This window comes from Cyprinus carpio, chromosome B24, assembly GCF_018340385.1.
Source record: "Cyprinus carpio isolate SPL01 chromosome B24, ASM1834038v1, whole genome shotgun sequence".
Lineage (NCBI taxonomy): Eukaryota > Metazoa > Chordata > Actinopteri > Cypriniformes > Cyprinidae > Cyprinus > Cyprinus carpio.
The window spans coordinates 1,598,541-1,618,624 of NC_056620.1; the positions used below are offsets into that span (position 1 = coordinate 1,598,541).

General features: G+C 37.9%; 1 protein-coding gene across 2 annotated transcripts in view; it reads left to right on the forward strand.

Annotated features, from left to right (window-relative positions):
• LOC109055423 (F-box/LRR-repeat protein 7-like) overlaps positions 1-20,084 on the forward strand; it is a 47,586-nt gene that overhangs the window by 18,051 nt on the left and 9,451 nt on the right. For both annotated transcript variants that reach the window (XM_042752005.1, XM_042752007.1), the window contains one exon: positions 19,262-19,855. In XM_042752005.1, coding sequence (XP_042607939.1) covers positions 19,262-19,855 — 594 coding nt within the window. The remainder of the gene's footprint in view (positions 1-19,261; positions 19,856-20,084) is intronic.

Below are 20,084 nucleotides of genomic sequence, written 5' to 3' on the forward strand. Positions count from 1 at the left end.
CCATCACTCATATAATTCTGGCCTCAAAGTCCATCAGTTTTGGACCTTGTTGAATGTAAGAAGGATGATGTTCCTTACTGGTTGGTTTCTCAGATCCAGTGCTGTCGAGGTTATGGAGGCAAACACACGTTTTAAACACCTGCAGCCTTCATCTGTTTTCCACAATCTCTGAGGCATCTGGTTGTTCAGCTGGAAAGAGGAACAGTAGATAGACCACCCTCGCTCATCTGAACTTCAGGGGACATTTGAGAGTTTGTTTCAAAGAACACCATGATGCTAATAAAACCTCTTTGAGCCTACTGAAGATAATGCTCAACGGAACATCTCAAATATCTTCCCATTATAGGGAAAACATTTAAAAGTGGGATGGTTTTCTAGTGGAGCACACTGCTTTGCCATCTTAAAAGGAGTCTCCTGTCTCTGTTCTTCAAGAGAAATACAACACAGATTTCTCAGCTTATGAATAGCTAAATTTAGCTCCTTACAAATGGTCGATATGAGAGAGAATTTCACGAGGTGCTTAGCTAAAGTAGTTAAAATGCTCACAAGTCCACATTCCTTATTTGGGATGTGGTTCAAAATACACACTATAAGTTCAGGCCAGGCCTAGGAATGGTTGTCCCTGGATAGTTTTCTTTGGCTCCCGGTGTGTTTGAGGTGTGGTTTCTCTACAGATTGTTCAAGGACGAATAACAAATCATGAGACCAGAGCTGTTAGCACAGGAGGATTATTAACCCACTTTGTGGTGCCACTCGGTCCGTTTTCTTCAGAGAGGAATTAAACATTTTTTTTAACCTCTTTCAAACAGTTGTATTGAAGTTTCCTTTTTAAAGACTAAATGTACTATGTAAACATACTGTAAATTTCCGAATTGAAAATTTCCTCCCTAGTCCATCAGGACCATTTATCGGAGATTCGGCTCAGTCACAGTACTAATGGATGAATAGACTACTGCTATTCCTAAAAAAACACAAGAAGATTTTGTTTTTCTAATCTAACAATAGCAGTAAGATATATTAAAATGTCGTCCACTTTTCTTATTTCACATGTGCTTTACATGAGGTACTAAAAATGAAAAGGTTAATTTCGGTAAAGTTTAGTAAAAAAGTAATAGCCTATATTTAAAACACATTTATTTCATACCATGTTTAGTACAAATCTATTAACATATTTACTGAAATATCACTCGAGACTTGCTGTCATAAAAATTATAATTCAACTTTATTTGGAATACTGTTTGTGCACAATGCACATTTCTTAATATTAAGTCTATTAACAATTAATATTGTTTCCATTTGTTACTGTAGTGATCATTGTATGGCTTTCTAAGAGATTCAAATCGCTGTTACACACAGGGAGTAAAGTGTAAATCCTTCCATATATTGGAATTTCCTTAGAACAAGTTTTACTCAAATAGATGGACTTTCCTTTCCTCAGAAAATTTATGGGAGAATTCCCAGCAGGACTCATCAGCTGCTGCTCCTGCAGGAGTGATATGTGGACTCGTGTTTCTATCTCTCTGTCCACGCTGTGAGGTCAGCGGAGGTGAAGTTTAACAATCCGAGCACTGCAGCTCAGTCTGTCTCTGCTGTATTCAAGCCTTCTCTCTCCTCATGGGCTCCGGTTATTAACAGCTGTTTGTAAACTTCTAGATTACTAACATTCCCTCTTCAAATTTTTGCACAATGTGCAAGGTGTCATTGTCAATCTTCTCTTGTGCATATAATGGAAGCATGAGTGGAAATTTGTTATAGTGAGCTGCCGAGACCTGCACTAAGGAGTAATGGGGTTTTAAGTGAAGCCAAGTGACAGTACTGATTACTGATGGCTAGCACTAAATAACAGCAGATTGGACAGTTCAGCCCAAGAAAAACCTATGAATCAATTTCTCCCGATTCAGACCGACTGCATTGCCAAAGACCTTCGGCCTATTGCATAAAGAGATATGTGGGAGAGTGCGGCAGATTTATTTTGCTGTGGATTAAATGGTACAATACCATAGTCAAATGTCGTAACTTAAACCTGGCGTGCAAGAGTGTGCGGTTTATGCAGATGCAGTTTGGTATATCCATTTCTTTGTGACATTTCCTTCATATTTCATTGGGAACTGGCTACAGCGTTCTATGATGCAAACAATTATGGAATCTACTTTCCGATGCTTTATTGCTTATATTTCAAATGCTAATGAACTATCTCTATGTCTTCAAAAACAGTTAAATGACTATTTTCTCCATCCAGACAGAATTTTAATAAAAGCATGTGTTTTTGTTTAGTTTGCAGTGCACCAGCATGACTGCAAATGTGATATAACTAGGGTGTCCATACGTCCTCTTTTCTCTGGATTTTTGGACCTAAAATTTTTGATTTATGTAAGTATTTATATGTTTCCAGTAATGTCAGGGATTCAGCTTTTGCTTTCTAGAGTTGCCATTCATTTTGTGCATTTCTGTATTAGCCCTCCACATTGTTTTCTTAATGCCACTCCCGCTGAATTTCTGATGATTTATTTGTTTACATGCAAACATTATAATATTGCATACCATTTTTTCCCGCTGAATTTCTGACATTTATTTTGTGAGTATTTAAATCACTTTGGATGCAGCTCGTATTGGACGCAGGGTTGCCAAATCCGCATTGTTTTTGCACGGAATTCTAGAGAGAAATTCTCTTCTGGGTTAAAGGTTTGAAATATTGTATAAATTACATTTGACTGAAATGCTTGTATTGAAACATTTTGCATTCTACCTATGATCAAACTGTGGTAGATGTTAAGTTTTGTGAATGACGGCCACTGGTAGGAAGCATTTTAGCTGGGTTTATGAACAATCTGCAAAACGATGACTGTTACATAGTTATTTTTAGGAATGGAAATTTGATATTTTGAGTTTTGATATTTGGGATATGGTCATTGTGCTACTAAGGGGGCTAATTTAACCCCCTCAAACCCAACAATATCCCAACCATCAAACCCAACCAAACTAAAATATGGTCACCTTAATATACAAATTCAATAAAAACGTTAATATCGAGTAACTTAAAAAATTTTGACACAATACTCATCTTTCTCCATCAACAAAAATGGGTTTTAATGCATGATCAAATCAAGTGAATTATTCAATGACTCACAAAGACAGTCGCTGAATTTGGAACCACATACGTGCATACTACTCGTATTGTACCATTTCTGCCATTTCATTGTATGGCAGAAATAGTAAGAGTACAGTAGTATGCTAGTATGCGGTTCTGAATTCAGCAAATCATTTATTTTGTTCCTGAACGAATCAGTGGTTTTGAATGAATCAGTTAAGTCAATGATGACTCAATTGTCTCCACCTACTGGCTTAATGCTTAAAAATGTCTTGCACATACTCAAGATACCCTGCTAATACTTGATGCATCAAATGTAAAACAGGGCTTGAAGGTAATGTTTAGTCTGTAGCCTTACTAGCCTACCTTGTCTAATGTTTCTTGTTTAAATCTGATCTGTTTGCATGAAGAACAACAGTTATAACAAATATTGAATTATACTCTTTTTGAAGTTATCTATAAATGTGTGCTACTATATTTGTACTGTAGTTACATTTTTTGTGGAACAGTTCCTATGTGTGCATTCTTAAGATCTGTTTCTGTCGAATTGACCCTAACAAACTGAACGTAATAACTCAAATTCTACAAACATGTTCGCTGAAGTTGATGGAAAACAGATATTGAGGTTTCAGTCATGTTTACACAAGACAGTGAAAGACCACTCAATTTAGACTTTTTTTGTAGAATCTGTATGTATTTTAGATTAAATGTGTTCATGTGCATGTATGAATGAGCCTGCCATGTGGGTAATTAATCTGGCACGAAAAACCGTTCACTAGCAGTTCCATGAAAGGCAGTAGATGGGAAAAAAAATCAGCTTTGCGTTTTTAAGAGTCCTCCAAATAATATCTGTCACTGGCAAAACATCTACTATACTATAAAGAAATATTAGCTCACCAAAGGATAATTTTATTTAGGAAAATAACTCCCCATTCACTGACGTGTCCTAATTCCCTGCTATATTGCACCAAGCAATTTCAAACTTAAAAGGATACACACCCTTGTGTTGTTCCAGACCTGTATGACTTTCTTTCTTCTGCAGAACACAAAAGAAGATATTTGAGGAACATCAGAGTTCAAACAACACTGGAACCCATTGACTTCCATTGTATGGATAAAAACACTGAGACATGTTCTACAGAAGTAAGAAAGTCATACAGGTTTGGAACGAGTAAATGATGACTAACGTTCATTTTTAAGTGAACCAATCTCCAGACAGCTGTCAAGTTTGTATTATGAATGCACTGGGCAATGAAAAGTAAAGGCTTTGTTCAGTCAAAATTGTGGTTTTGGCTCTCGTGCACCTGGTTCAGTCAAGAATCGAACCTTATGTTCTCTGTTTCACCTCGACCTGTCTCGTTGTGTTTTGGCTCTTCAAAGGAGGCACCCTGTTGGTATGAACTTCTCAATCTCTTCTCAACACAACTGTGAAAATATGTAAGTCCTTACCCTCTGACTGAACCGTCACACGAGCAGGAGCTGGGTTTTGACGGAGCCAAGTTTGTTAGAACCTCGCAGGGCCAAACCCTTTCACAACGTATGATTCAACACCTCTCCGTAGAGGAACGTGATTTTAACTGCGAGGTTCCTAAACAACAAACTTTTACGATGTGCTTGGGGATAATAGTTCATGGAATGTTGGAGCGTGGCTTTCTCTCTGGTTAAACCTGAACCTACGGACCGAATCTGTACAGCATAGCATTACCTCATCAATCCCTCTCTTTCCAAATCAGAGGGCTTAGTCAGTCAGGCCTCCAGATGTCCACGACCACATTACAGCAGTTGCCACAATTTGCCTCTTGTCATAACTATATAGTGCAGGGGGCCTTCCCAGAACATCTTGCAACCCATTATGACTGTTTGTCTGTGATTTGTGTGATCTGCGAGCGTTTTACTGTGTCTGCTGTGCACATGTCGGGTAGATGTCATTAAGTTTCAATCTTTAATATTCCAGGCAAGTTGCTCAAGAACTTTTGATAGCCTATATTTCAAGGTGCTAAATGATACTGCAGTGCCATGATGGAAATCGGATGGAGTTTGAGGTGTTAAGCCAATGATTAGGTGTAAAACAGACCAGATCTGCTGGACTGGGTCTTGACTGGTGAAATACTGCTTGGGAGGGATGTAAAACACAATAGTCTGGCTGTAGAGTTGCTTTTGCCCTTATATTTCTGCTGCATGTAAAGATCTATGAGCTGTGGAGAGCAGAATGGGACGGATCGAATGTCCTTGCAGCAGATTTTGTAGGCTTTGGAGGAGGTCCTTAGGGTATTTTTGTTTTTCTCTCCAGAAGGAGGACAAGCCCTGCTCGCACATGCTCAGTAAAGACCCATTTCCCCTAGAGTCTCCTCAATTGAGGATTGAAGGGAGATGTTGACTGTGTTTCGGTGATGCCTTCATTGAAGACCTGGGCGATGGGCAACTGCTTTTCCATGTTCTTGTTTTGAAGGTCAATTATTAGCTCATACTTATGAAAGTCCTCAAATCATGCTACTTGTTAAAAGCAGATTTGGTGTTGTTTCATTGTGAAATACTAAAATCTGAACGGCTTTCTGAAAACATGTGAATAATGTTTGACTTCCTTTTTTCTTTGAAAGAAGAAAGTTGTGCAGCACTGCTTTGTTTACCAGAGTAACTAGGGTTGCAAAAAGGTGGAAAATTACCAGTAAATTTCAGAAATATTCCAGAAAGTTTTGGAAACTTTCCAGGATTTGTTGGAAATATTCCAGGGATTTTTGGAAAGTTTCTGGAAATTTTGGGGATATTTTCGGACATTTTGCAACCCTTTGAGTAACTTGGTTTAACTTTGTTGTGATGTTTTTTGTTTTTTTCCCACCTACTGTCAGAAAGTGAATTATCGTTTTCATTAAGTCCGTCTGCCGTTTTTGACTCATTGGCCTGAACAGATAGATCACACGTGAAAATCAAATTCAACTTTTGTGACTAACATAACATTTGTGTTTGTGTGAACTGGCCTTTACTTTCACAGTGGCAGTTTTTAGACAGGTAAGTTTTGATTTCTTTTGATTGTTCCTGCTTGTTGTCAACCTACAACAAGTGGTATTAGTTTTCTTTGAGGCACTTACAATGGTATTTGGTTTGTAAGTGGTATTAGCTTTCTTTGCTTTTAATTAATTTTAAAAGAGACTGTCCTCCTCCTATAGGTCATTTGTGCAAACAGCTTATTATTATAATGACCTATCGTTGTATTTTAAAGTTAAGCGCCCTCTAGCTAGCATAAAAATAATGACAGTGTTTCATGTGTTGTCTTGAAATGAGGCATGACTGTTGTTACCAATGAAAATGCAGGTTCATTTAAATGCAGTGTGTGGATTTTTTATCTATTCCCAATTCGCAACATTTACATTTATGCATTATGCTTTGGAAACCAATTTACAGTGTATCGAACTCATGATTGTGCTGCTATAATGCAATGCTCTATCAACCAAGCTACACGAATCCCCAACTATAATGCTGATAAAAGTGCACAATGCATTAATAAGAAAGTTTCTGTGGCATGTCCTGCTGTCGGTAGGGGCACCTATTTAATAAACGCTCTTATAGGTTGTATTTCGGGGAAGTGACAAATGACTTATATGGTCATATGGGTTGGAGGACATGTTGTAATAGCACTTACATTAAACATACTTGACCTGTAAAGCAGTTTAAACCATAAATTTTTACAGTCATTTTGAGTTGTCGAGTTTTAGGCGACATAGATGTAAAACTAGATGTAACTTTAAGCAGATTAAGTGATGATTGCACACTAAAATTACACAAAAAACACATTGTTTATGTCTTTTGGCTAGACTATTGAAACAGTGAATATTTTAATGTTAAAAAATGGACCCAATTCACTTCACTTGCCTCACTGTAACCCAGATTTTGCCAGAAGTGCTATGGATTAAGTTTAACTTGTACTGAACCCGGGAATATTCCTTTAATGAGTTAATTTACTGTAGAAACGATTTTAAATCAGTGCTACACCTACCATTCATGTCCCAGACAATGTACTTCCCTCATTCTGAATAAGCAGCGTGACTTTGCCAGTGTCATTTGAGTACAGAATAGTAGAGCGTTTCTCACACTCTACCAACAGCTTTCGCTTGGCAGCACTGCACATGTGGAAAGATCTGATGGAAAGGAACTCATCAGAAAAGCACTTGAAGGCGCTGCTGATGTGGATTGTGTGTATTAAGCTACTGGCAGTGAAACACCGGCTGCCCTTCACACACTTGAGTCATCTTGGCTCCAGAGCTTTAACTCATCACCAGACTCCCTGAAGAATAACTTAACAGATATTTAACTGCTGCCTGGACCTTGGGAAAATTAGTTTTGTAGAGCCAAATTTAGCCTCCCCCACTCTCTCTCCTTCATCATCTGCATTTTTTAATAATTACCACTGACTTGTTCTATTCCCTGCTCTATCATTCAGTTCTGCCGTCCTGTATTTCCTCACAGCGTGTGCGGGAGATGAGTTCCACAGAGTGTATTCAGTGCTGTTTGCACAGGCTAGAATCACTATTATTATTGGTCATATTTTAGGTTAGAGGTTTGTTATGAACCCTAACCTTAGGTATTAAACCTCAGCTTAATCTGCCCACACTGTTAGTGATACTGACATGATTGATAGGAGAAGCTTCCGTTGCTTTTCTAAGCAGTCAGACCAGTAGTTTTCGCCTGGAGGACAATAAAAAGGCTTAAAAAATCAATAGACGTCTTGTCTAGAGAATCAGAAGCTGGATTTATAAAAACCTTCTTAGGAAAGAAGTGAATTTGTTTCTTAAGATAAATTCTAAGTTTGTAAGAATGTTTGTAAGAGTGCAAACATTTATTAAAATCTTAAGAACATCTTTATTTATTCATTCATTTATTAGTATTAATTGTTTCAAATTTGAAAAAGAAAATGAGAGGCTTTGGTGTTTTGGTGTAAATAACCTTTTTTCTTGTCTTTTATTCTTATATCACTTGCGCTCTGCTGCAAATCCTCAAAAAATACTGGTCTTTTAAAATTGCTTGTAAATCTCATGTTATGCTATTATTGCCATATATTGGATTCCATCTTTTTTATCAACTTGTGTTTTTTCAATTAGCATAGGTTTTGTGTTTCTTTCTGGAGTAGACTGATCGTAGGCCTCATTGATCTGAGCTTACGCACTTCAGTTTTTACGTGAAAAAAACATTATTTGTGGAAAATTTTGCCAATCTTCACTCAAAAACTGAAGCCTATGATTAATCTGATTCCAAAAGAAACACAAAACCTGTACAAATTGAAAGAAAACAAATTGATAAAAAGATTGAATGCAATATTTGGTAGTAAAATATAGCATAATGAGAGGTTTGCAGGCAATTCTTTGTAGATCAGTCATTTTTGACTGAAAAAAAAGTACAAAAAAGTAATTATACTCTGTGTGAACAAAGTTCGTAAGTTTCAGTCCAATGTGATAATATTAAATAGCATTTTTTGGGGAAAAGAACATCCTTTCCAGATCAAATTGACATGTAGCACATGAATGTTTTGTGAATTTGGCTCCAGATTATCATTGAGACTTGGGATGGACTAATTAAACTTGGGCCAATAATCAACCAGAACATCGTGTTCGTAACAACTGCATAGAAATGTGTTAAAACATCCAGAGCCACTTTATCCCATTACTGTTCACTTGATGTTCCATTCATGATCATACAAGTGCAGTGATGTTCATTATCTTCAGCACTGAGGGCACGTGCCAATGATTAGCTAATGGATGATCACTTCTTTTGAACTTTTTGATCGGTCCTGTTTTGTCCATCACTGGGGAATATCTTCAGCCAAAAGGCCTCGCTGTGGTTTGTCACTTGAAATGTGCGAGCTTTGCTTTGTCCAAGTTGAAGACCAGATGGTTAACCTGTTTCTCTGATATCTCATGCCTGTGGATTCCTCCACCATATGCAGACTTTGGCAGTTCACATCAAGGCCAGTCAGCTGGAAGAGATACGAGTCTAATTATACATTCAAAAACGGCTTGGAAAAAGTGGAGAAACTGGCCAAGTATGAAACATCATACGTGCTTCCGAAAACTGGCCTACAGATGAGCAGTTTATAGTCAGATAGTATTGTACCAGGTTTTACTGTGCTAAATATACAACACTTTTTCCAGGCCTGAAAGATGTTTTGTCTGAATGGTTTTGGCTGTTTCTCTGTGTTTTGTCTAGCGTGTGTGTATTTGTTTTAGTTCTAAGTTTAGTCTACGGTTGGCATTTGGAATTGAACAGATAGTCCGGCTTTGATTACGATTCCAAATCCAACACTGTGAGTAAAGTTGATCTAAGTTTCTGGCCTCCAGGCTTTGGATCAAACAGGAGAAAGAATGTGAGGCCAGCCACAATTCAATTGAAATTCATCTGGAAAAATGGATGTTATTAACTCTGCCTGCTTGGCTTTATATCACATTCCTTTGATCAGTGACACATGTAATTATAGCTTATTAACTGCTTGTTGGCTATCAACAGCTAGCAGTGGATCTTGTTTTCAGAGGCTTGTATTCATTAAGAGCTTGAGTGTCCTGCCAGTTTTGAGAGTTTAAAGCACTAATAAGCAGTTATCTCTTGTTCATACTGTGTGTAGTGTTGAAAAGGATGATTCATTCGAGCAAATCAGTTCTTTAGATGATTAGTGTAAGTGAACAGATTCTAAAATGATTAATCTATATGCAAAAGTCACTGCACTGCACTTTAGTTCTTATTTGCATCTTATTTTTATGGTGTTTTGTCTCTTTAATGATCCTTTCTCTCATCTGAAGCATTAGAATTAATGATTCATTCTAGTGAAATAATTAGTTTGGATGCACTGAACTCGCTTGAAGTCTCTGGGCTGCATTTTATGTCAAAATATTAAGTTAAACAGTCTGTTTATTACTGTTTTATAAATGATTATAGTTTGTATTAATTTAATTGTGTAGATGTAACATGTTTTATTAGTTTATTAATAAAATTAAAATAAACAAAAAACAATTATTTTATTAATAATTGTTTTAACTGTAATGCTACAGTATTCTATATTGCAAATGTTGCTTGTTAAGCAAACCAGTGTAGTTATTGTTAACTAAAACTTTTTTATTAATTGAAATAAAGCTGATGTTAAGTAAAATACAAATGTTAAATGTGAAAACCTAAACCAAAAAAAAAAATGAAATGCTGCCTCTGAATCTGACTGAAATATTAATAATAATAAAAAAAGTTTATGTTGAAGTGCATTACTACAATTACTAAAACTAAAACTTAAATAAAAATAAATCAAAGATAAATATAAATATTAAAAAAGAGATAATAACAAAAGAAAAATTGCTCAAATGTGAAAATGATCATGAATACTGAATATATAAAAATCTAGCTATTTCAATACCAAAATTATACTGGAACAGACTGTTAATACACTCTCAAAAAAAAAAAAAAAGGTACAAAGTCTGTTCAAAAGGTACTAAACAAGGTACTAGTATACACCCTTTAGGCGTAAATAAGGTATAAAAGTGTACCATTTGAAAAGCTAGGCTTTTGTACCTTTATTTATTAAGAATGTATTTCATAAGGAGTTCCCTCTAAATAGGCAACTTTAAAGATCAAATAGTCAAGTAAACTTTCAAACATATATAAAGGACTGAGATTTAAATGTCATTGTGGCATGTTTCTGTGACGGACGTGTGTTGAATTGCCCAAATGACCCGCGGCGTAAAAGCACTGGAACGCTGTGCATCATGTCTTACGCTGGATTTCAAGAGAGCGGTTCATTTAGCATCAGCGCTCCACGGTCAGCCCGAATTAGCTTGGGGTCAATACATTGCCTAAACAAAGGACACATCCATAAACACTGGATTCTAGCCAAAGTCTGCTCCATTATTTATGGAGTGCTTGAATAAACACATGGGCTTGTGGGAGTGATGGTCATCATTATGTTTTTTGTACAGGAATCCCAAGTATGAAAGCCAGTGCTCTGCAGTGAGCCGAATAGAGCCAGGGTTTGAGTGGTTGGGATGTTTGATGGGCAGTTTGGTAATGACTCATTACACCACAGAGGGAACCAAAGCTCCCGGGACTCGTCCCAGCTGTGTGCACCGACTGTATTGCACGCTACGTGTCCCTAGGGAACCGCAATATGAATGGACCACCCAGAACCGCCGGTTCGGTTGCAGAGCAAAGCAGGGGATCTAGCAGCGAATTCCCTCGGTGCCGTTCTCGAATCCTTCATCTTTCACGCTGTTTTCCTCTTTAAGCCTGAAGCTGATTGAATCTGTGAGCCGCTGCCGGTTGTGGCCGCTCAGAAAGCCTGTACTGAAGGTCACAGGAGAAGTAATTCAGAGCCCCTTCTGTAAAATCAGTTTACTCGGTCTGTCAACTTGTCCTTTTTAGAGCCGTTGGACAGCCAGTAGTTGCACAATCAAAAGGCCCTGGTTTAATATACTGATATTATGCAAACAGCTCGAGCGGAGTGTATTTATAGAGCAAAAGTGGGAGCCGTTCCACAAATACCACAGTTGTCACAGTACTGGAATAATAATCATAAGAAACGAATGCATCAGCATCATTGTGCCAGCTGTTACAGTTTCCATTTATTGTGACTCTCCAAAAGAAACATGTTAACATGAACTAATAGATGAGACGCTGGAATAGATTATGATAGTCATCATGTTAAAACAGACGCTATATTAGGACTTTTAAGGTGGAGTGTGTGCTGCATTCTCAGTGTATGTCACAGGAGACGCTGTAGTCCGCTCCAGCTGAGCGTGTGTCTCTGTGAGGGTCTGGAGGGGGTTCGTGTAGCTGTCTTCTGTCAGGACGAAGACATTTAGCTCCCTCGAGAGTGAGAGTCTGTGTATGTCATCATGACCCGGCTCAGGTCAAGTCTGGAATACAAATCTCCTCGACTGCACTTGCAAACACACACACACACACACACACACACACACACACACACACACACACACACACACACACACACACACACACACACACACACACACACACTTTGCGTGTCATTTGCGTGTCATTCATTCTCACATGAAGAAGAAGGGAAGGAGACATGCTGTAAATCACTGTGGGATGACAGTCATGAGGATGACCACTGTCTCACTGTCTGGAGCAAAAGCATTCAGAGCCAATTAGAGTCATAATGTAATTCCTCTGAAGACCAGCCCTCAGGAAACTAACCTCCACTTTCATTATAACCGATGGCATCTGATTCGCTGAACCAAAGTCAATAAGATGCCCTAAAATAACCAATGTACTTTATGGGTCAATGGCATGAATTATTCTATCTATTTAAATGCATTAAGAAATGTAAGCCATACTGTATATACATTGAGTTTAATACACCTGTTGTGTGAGGAAGGTGTTTTAAATGTCTGAATTTTACAGTTTACTTAAAGACTTATTAATATTAATATCTTAATGTGTCAGTCATTTCATAAGTAATTGTAACCGCAGTTGAAATGCATTATAATTTTTGCAGATTTCAATTGGTTGTTTGTTGTGTTGAAATGTACTTTCTAAAGGTGTAACAATGAATCGTTATGCATGCAATACAAGTATTATAAAATGCAATGCAAGGTGAATTACAAGGCATAATTAAAGCGATAAAATACTTTTATAATGCATAAAGACTTAGCACATGAATTAAGTTGGTCAAGGTGATACAATATTAATGCAATATTGACCTCCAGTTCTTTTAAAATATCAGGCAACTTAGTTCAGGTTGTCACTCAACATATACATAAATATATAATTTTATATTTAAGATTTGTGCACTGGTTTCATGGTACTTGTTACATTTCTTGCCTGCTTGCTTTCAATACATTGCTAGTGGCTTCCTGTGATAGTCAAGTCAAGTCAAGTCATCTTTATTTATATAGCGCTTTAAACAAAAAAGATTGCGTCAAAGCAACTGAACAACATTAATTAGGAAAAACAGTGTCAATAATGCAAAATGACAGTTAAAGGCAGTTCATCATTGAATTCAGCGATGTCATCATGCAGCTCAGTTCAGTTTAAATAGTATCTGTGCAATAATTTGCAATCAAGTCAACGATATCGCTGTAAATGAAGTGTCCCCAACTAAGCAAGCCAGAGGCGACAGCGGAACCCAACTAAGCAACATCAGTGAGAGAATGGAGAAAAAAACCTTGGGAGAAAACCAGGCTCAGTTGGGGGGCCAGTTCTCCTCTGACCAGACGAAACCAGCAGTTCAATTCCAGGCTGCAGCAAAGTCAGATTGTGCAGAAGAATCATCTGTTTCCTGTGGTCTTGTCCCGGTGGTCGTCTGAAACAAGGTCTTTACAGGGGATCTGTCTCTGGGGCTCTAGTCCTGGTCTCCGCTGTCTTTCAGGGCTGTAGAGGTGCTTTCTAGGTGCTAATCCACCATCTGGGGTGGATACATACTGGATCCGGGTGACTGCAGTGACCCTCTGACTTGGATACAGACTGGATCTGGTGGCTACGGTGACCTCGGAATAAGAGAGAAACAGACTAATATGAGCGTAGATGCCATTCTTCTAACGATGTAGCAAGTACATCGGGTGTTATGGGAAGTGTTCCCGGTTCCGGTTTACCTAATTAATGCAGCCTAAAAATCCTTTAACGGATTTGGATATTAGAAGTGTATTAGTATGTTATGTGTAAGCCAGGTTTAAAGAGACGGGTCTTTAATCTAGATTTAAACTGCAAGAGTGTGTCTGCCTCCCGAACAATGTTAGGTAGGTTATTCCAGAGTTTGGGGGCGCTAAATAGGAGAAGGACCTGCCGCCCGCAGTTGACTTTGATATTCTAGGTATTATCAAATTGCCAGAGTTTTGAGAACGGAGCGGACGTGGAGGACTATAATGTAACAAGAGCTCATTCAAATACTGAGGTGCTAAACCATTCAGGGCTTTATAAGTAATAAGCAAGATTTTAAAATCTATACGATGTTTGATAGGGAGCCAGTGCAGTGTTGACAGGACCGGGCTAATATGATCATACTTCCTGGTTCTAGTAAGAACTCTAGCTGCTGCATTTTGGACTAACTGGAGTTTGTTTACTAAGCGTGCAGAACAACCACCCAATAGAGCATTACAATAGTCTAACCTTGAGGTCATAAACGCATGGATTAACATTTCTGCATTTGACATTGAGAGCATAGGCCGTAATTTAGATATATTTTTGAGATGGAAAAATGCAGTTTTACAAATGCTAGAAACGTGGCTTTCTAAGGAAAGGTTGCTATCAAATAGCACACCTAGGTTCCTAACTGATGACGAAGAATTGACAGAGCAGCCATCAAGGCTTAGACAGCGTTCTAGGTCATTACATGCAGAGCTTTTAGGCCCTATGATTAACACCTCTGTTTTTTCAGAATTTAGCAGTAAGAAATTACTCGTCATCCAGTTTTTTATATCGACTATGCATTCCGTTAGTTTTTCAAATTTGTATGTTTCGCCAGGCCGCGAAGAAATATAGAGCTGAGTATCATCAGCATAACAGTGAAAGCTAACACCGTGTTTCCTGATGATATCTCCCAAGGGTAACATGTAAAGCGTGAAGAGTAACGGCCCTAGTACTGAGCCTTGCGGTACTCCATACTGCACTTGTGAACGATATGATACCTCTTCATTCACTGCTACGAATTGATGGCGGTCATATAAGTACGATTTAAACCATGCTAATGCACTTCCATTAATGCCAACAAAGTGTTCTAGTCTATGCAAAAGAATAGTGTGGTCGATAGTGTCGAACGCAGCACTAAGATCCAATAGCACTAATAGAGAGATACAACCAGGATCAGATGATAAGAGCAGGTCATTTGTAACTCTAAGGAGAGCAGTCTCAGTACTATGATACGGTCTAAATCCTGACTGGAAATCCTCACAGATGCCATTTTTCTCTAAGAAGGAATATAATTGTGAGGATACTACCTTTTCTAGTATCTTTGAAAGAAAAGGGAGATTCGAGATCGGTCTATAATTAACTAGTTCTTTGGGGTCAAGTTGTGGCTTTTTGATGAGAGGCTTAATAACAGCCAGTTTGAAGGATTTTGGGACATACCCTAATAACAATGAGGAATTAATAATAGTCAGAAGAGGATCTATGACTTCTGGAAGCACCTCTTTAAGGAGCTTAGATGGAATAGGGTCTAACATACATGTTGTTGGTTTAGATGATTTAACAAGTTTATACAATTCTTCCTCTCCTATAGTAGAGAATGAGTGGAACTGTTCCTCAGGGGATCTATAGTGAACTGTCTGATGTGATACTGTAGCTGATGGCTGCATGGTTACAATTTTATCTCTAATAGTATCGACTTTAGAAGTAAAGTAGTTCATAAAGTCATTACTGCTGTGATGTTGAGAAATGTCAACACTTGTTGATGCTTTATTTTTTCGTTAATTTAGCCACTGTATTGAATAAATACCTGGGGTTATGTTTGTTTTCTTCTAAAAGAGATGAAAAGTAATCAGATTTAGCAGTTTTCAATGCTTTTCTGTAAGATAGGTTACTTTCCCTCCAAGCAATACGAAATACTTCTAGTTTCGTTTTCCTCCAGCTGCGCTCCATTTTCCGGGGCTGCTCTCTTTAGGGTGCGAGTGTGCTCATTACACCACGGTGTCAGACTCTTTTCCTTAACCTTCCTTAAGCGTAAAGGGAGCAACTGTATTTAAAATGCTAGAAAAGAGAGAGTCCATAGTTTCTGTTACATCATCAAGTTGTTCTGAGGTTTTGGATATGCTAAGGAATTGGGATACATCAGGAAGATTACTTACAAAGCAGTCTTTTGTGGTAGAAGTGATGGTTCTACCATACTTGTAACAAGAAGTGGAATTTACAGTTTTAGCTATATGAAGTTTGCACAAAACTAAATAATGATCTGAGATATCATCGCTTGGCTGCATAATTTCAACACCATCAACATCAATTCCATGTGACAGTATTAAATCTAGAGTATGATTTCGACAATGAGTAGGTCCTGAGACGTGTTGTCTAACCCCAACAGAGTTCAGAATGTCTATAAGTGCTGATCCCAATGCATCTTTTTCATTATCAACATGGATATTAATATCACCAACAATTAAAACTTTATCTGCAGCCAGCACTAACTCGGATATAAAGTCAGCAAACTCTTTAATAAAGTCTATATGGTGCCCTGGTGGCCTGTATACAGTAGCCAGTACAAACATCACAGGGGATTTATCATTAACATTTGTTTCTCTGGATAATGTTATATTAAGCACCAATACTTCAAACGAGTTATACTTGAAGCCTGCCCCCTGAGAAATCCTGAAAACATTGTTATAAATTGAAGCAACACCTCCCCCTTTACCTTTTGGACGTGGTTCATGTTTATAACAGTAATCTTGGGGTGTAGACTCATTTAAAATAATGTAATCATCAGGTTTTAGCCAGGTTTCTGTCAAACAGAGTGCATCTAGATTATGATCAGTGATAGTGCCACGTTCATAATCATTGAGCTTTTTGTTCTGATCCTTGTACTGTAAATGTTTGTGTAAGGAGTGTTTGTGGCTGTGCGCTGGATTCTATGCACCTGTCGGTGCATGTAGCTGCCAAATCTGTAAATTAGAAATGGGCGTCCACATATTTTTGGCCATATAATGTGTATTAAATTTTTCTTGCAGCGCTTCATCTGGAATAAAAAATATACAACGAAGACTGTTAATGTAGCGTTTATAAATGCAATCTTGCATGCAAAAAAATGGCTTGCGGAGGAAAATTCAGCTTGGACTAATCCATCATGTCAGAGCGATCTGAGCCACCGAAGTTCCTTCCTAAAGAAAATTTCCTGTACAGAAAGCATCATTTCACATAAACCCTCACTTCCTCAGAAGGACCATCCTGAAGCTTAGCACAGAGCTATTAATCGAGAGTTTAGTGACGGGAATCCATGACTCCTAAAGACAGCCTTTGGAAATGTTTTGCTCCCATTCTCTTATCCTTTGTGCTCATTTTTGTGGAGGAGGCTTGACAAGGACGTGAATTAGAGAGCAAGGGAAGACAAGAGCTTAATATAAATGTTTTCCCCCTTAATATTTCTCCTCATTATCTTTCAGTTTATGACTGGCTTATAAATGGAAATCTACACAGTAAAACTGTTCAGCCCCACACTGACCTAAGGAGGAAAGATTGTAAGTCAATGGCCAGACATTAGTTGCGTAACTGTATTTAACTGTTACTTTGTGATTTATAATTGATATAACATATTGCTATTTATTTATGTATAATATGTGCTCACTTTGAAACTATGTGGAATGAATCAAATGTAAAATTCAGTAAACAATTCAGTAAACAAAGTAGTATGCATTAAGGTACAGTCACATTAGTAAAACGCATTAGTCACTTTCCCCATTGCATGAATTCCTACTGAACAACGTTAAATGGTTAATTCAACCAAAAATGCAAATTCTATCATCATTTACTCACCTTTGTGTGTTTCTTTTGACCAATTAACCAAGTTGACAGTAGCCATTGACTTCCATAGTATGGAGAATATATATATATATATATTATGGATGTCAATGGCTACCGTCAACCCTTAAATGACCAACATTCTTCAAAATCTTCTTTTGTGTTTAAAGAAAGGAAGAATTCTGGGTGAACTGCACTATTGTCACATGACCTCGTCATGTTCATCATGTGAGGTCATCTCAGTATGTGTAAACTTACATTAGTCAGTGGCGTCTAAAAACATCCCAAAATCTTGTCAATCCAAGTCAAAAAATTTTAAAAATTGTGGTTGATATTGCTTTTGAGAGAGACATATGTCACATTGGAAATGCAAGGTCAAGTCGAGTGCAATGCATTGTGGGATATCTTAAATCTTTGCAGATGTTTTATACAAAACAATTACAGCACATTACATCAGGAATCAGACCCAGGACAACATTTTAAGCTAATCCTTTTCAGCCAGTCACGAGCTAGTTTGGGTCAAATAGAAAACAAAAATACAGGGAAAGGAGCGCAGCGTTTCTAAACAGTTATGATGAGATCGAGCAGAGAACTCTCAAGCTATCCACCGTGCCACCCAGACTCCCTCTTGATCTTTTCCAAATCAGTGAAACATCTGCGAAGAATGAAAGCTTCACCATTAATGCAGACTCAAGCGTGGCAAGCACTTCAAGTGCATTTGAGATAAACTTGACACTTTTATCAGCGTCCAATAACGAGATATCAGAAACAGTTCTGAGAACAAAGAGCCCGAGAGCGTCGCTTGAGTTAACACCATTTGTGCTAAACATGTTTCTCAAACCAGCTGATGGCTTCCATATTTGAGATCCTTTGAGCTTCTAGACATTTAATGCATTATCAGATTCTCTTTTCCCTCTATACAACGTTACATTAATTTCAATCTTTGAGTATAAGACAGCATTCAGTTCTCATGTGAGAATACGTAGGTCATTCTCAAATATGACATGCATTTGCTTTAGATTTTAATCTCATTGATGTGTAGTTTAAATGCACTACCAGTCAAATGTTTTTTAATTATCATTAAAGATTTTTAATGTTTTTTAAAGAATTCCTTTCTGCTCACCAAGCCTGCATGTATTTGATCCAAAATACAGCAAAAGCTGTAATATTGTGAAAGTTTTCTGTTTGAATATATTTTAAAATGTAATTTATTAACTTATTTCAAAGCTGAAATTTTAACATCATTATTTAACATGATCCTTCAGAAATCATTCTAATATTTTGATTTGCTGCTCAAAAACATTATCATCATCATCATTATCATTATTATTATTATTATTATTATTATTATCTTGAAAACAATAGAGTATTTTTTTTAAATACTCAATTGTTTAAAGTATTGATAATAATAATTATAATAATACATGTTTCTTGAGCAGCAAATCATCATATTGGAATGATTTCTGAAGATCATGTGACACTGAAGACTGGAGTAATGATGCTGAAACTTCAGATTTGATCACAGAAATAAATTACATTTTAAAATATTTTCAAATATAAAGCAGTTATTTTAAATAGTAAAAATATTTCACAATATTACTGCCTTTGCTGTATTTTGGATTTTTTTTTTGTTGGATTGGTGAGGGGTTGGTGATTATTTGAGAATTTTTAATGGAATTTTATTTTTATTTAACTTTCGACTGGTAGCGTAACTGAAATAAAGAGACGTGATTTTTCTTTTTCTTTCAGATTCAGACCTGAGCATGAGGACGCTTAGCACTCCCAGTCCTGCTCTCATTCTGAAGTCAAACCCTCCTCAAACAGTCCCAAACCGCCATGAATCGTCGTCCACGTCTTTTACCGTCACTGGCGAAACAGTGGCGCTGGTTCACCCGCCTCCAGGCTCTCGCTCACGGCCCTCCAGAGTTCCTCCCACCGCCCTCATCGATACCCTGCCCGACCCCGTTTTATTACAGGTGCTGTCTTACCTGTGCACCCCTCAGCTGTGCCGCTGCGCTCGAGTGAGCCGCCGCTGGTATAACCTGGCCTGGGACCCGCGGCTCTGGAGTACCATTCGTCTGACTGGAGAGCTGCTGAGCGCTGACCGAGCCCTCAAAGTGCTCACCCATCGCTTGTGTCAGGACACTCCCAACGTCTGTCTGACCCTGGAGACGGTGGTGGTCAGCGGCTGCCGGAGGCTGTCTGATCGAGGGCTGCGTGTGGTCGCTCAGTGCTGTCCAGAACTGCGCCGTTTGGAGGTCGCAGGCTGCTATAATGTGTCCAACGAAGCAGTGTTTGATGTGGTTTCCCAGTGTCCCAATCTGGAACATCTAGACGTATCAGGTAATATTGACAGACACTGCAGTCGGTGAAGCCAGTTGGGTGAATCTCATGAAACCTGTCAAGAACATGCTCCAGTTGCTAACCCTCCAGTTGAAAAAAGGCAATTGGGAGAAAACAAAACCTATTTTAAGACCTTTAAAAAATTCCTCATTAAATAATTATGGTTTAAAAAATTTTGTCTTTTCATCAGGGCATTTACATATTGCTAATGTGAAATTGAGTTCAAATT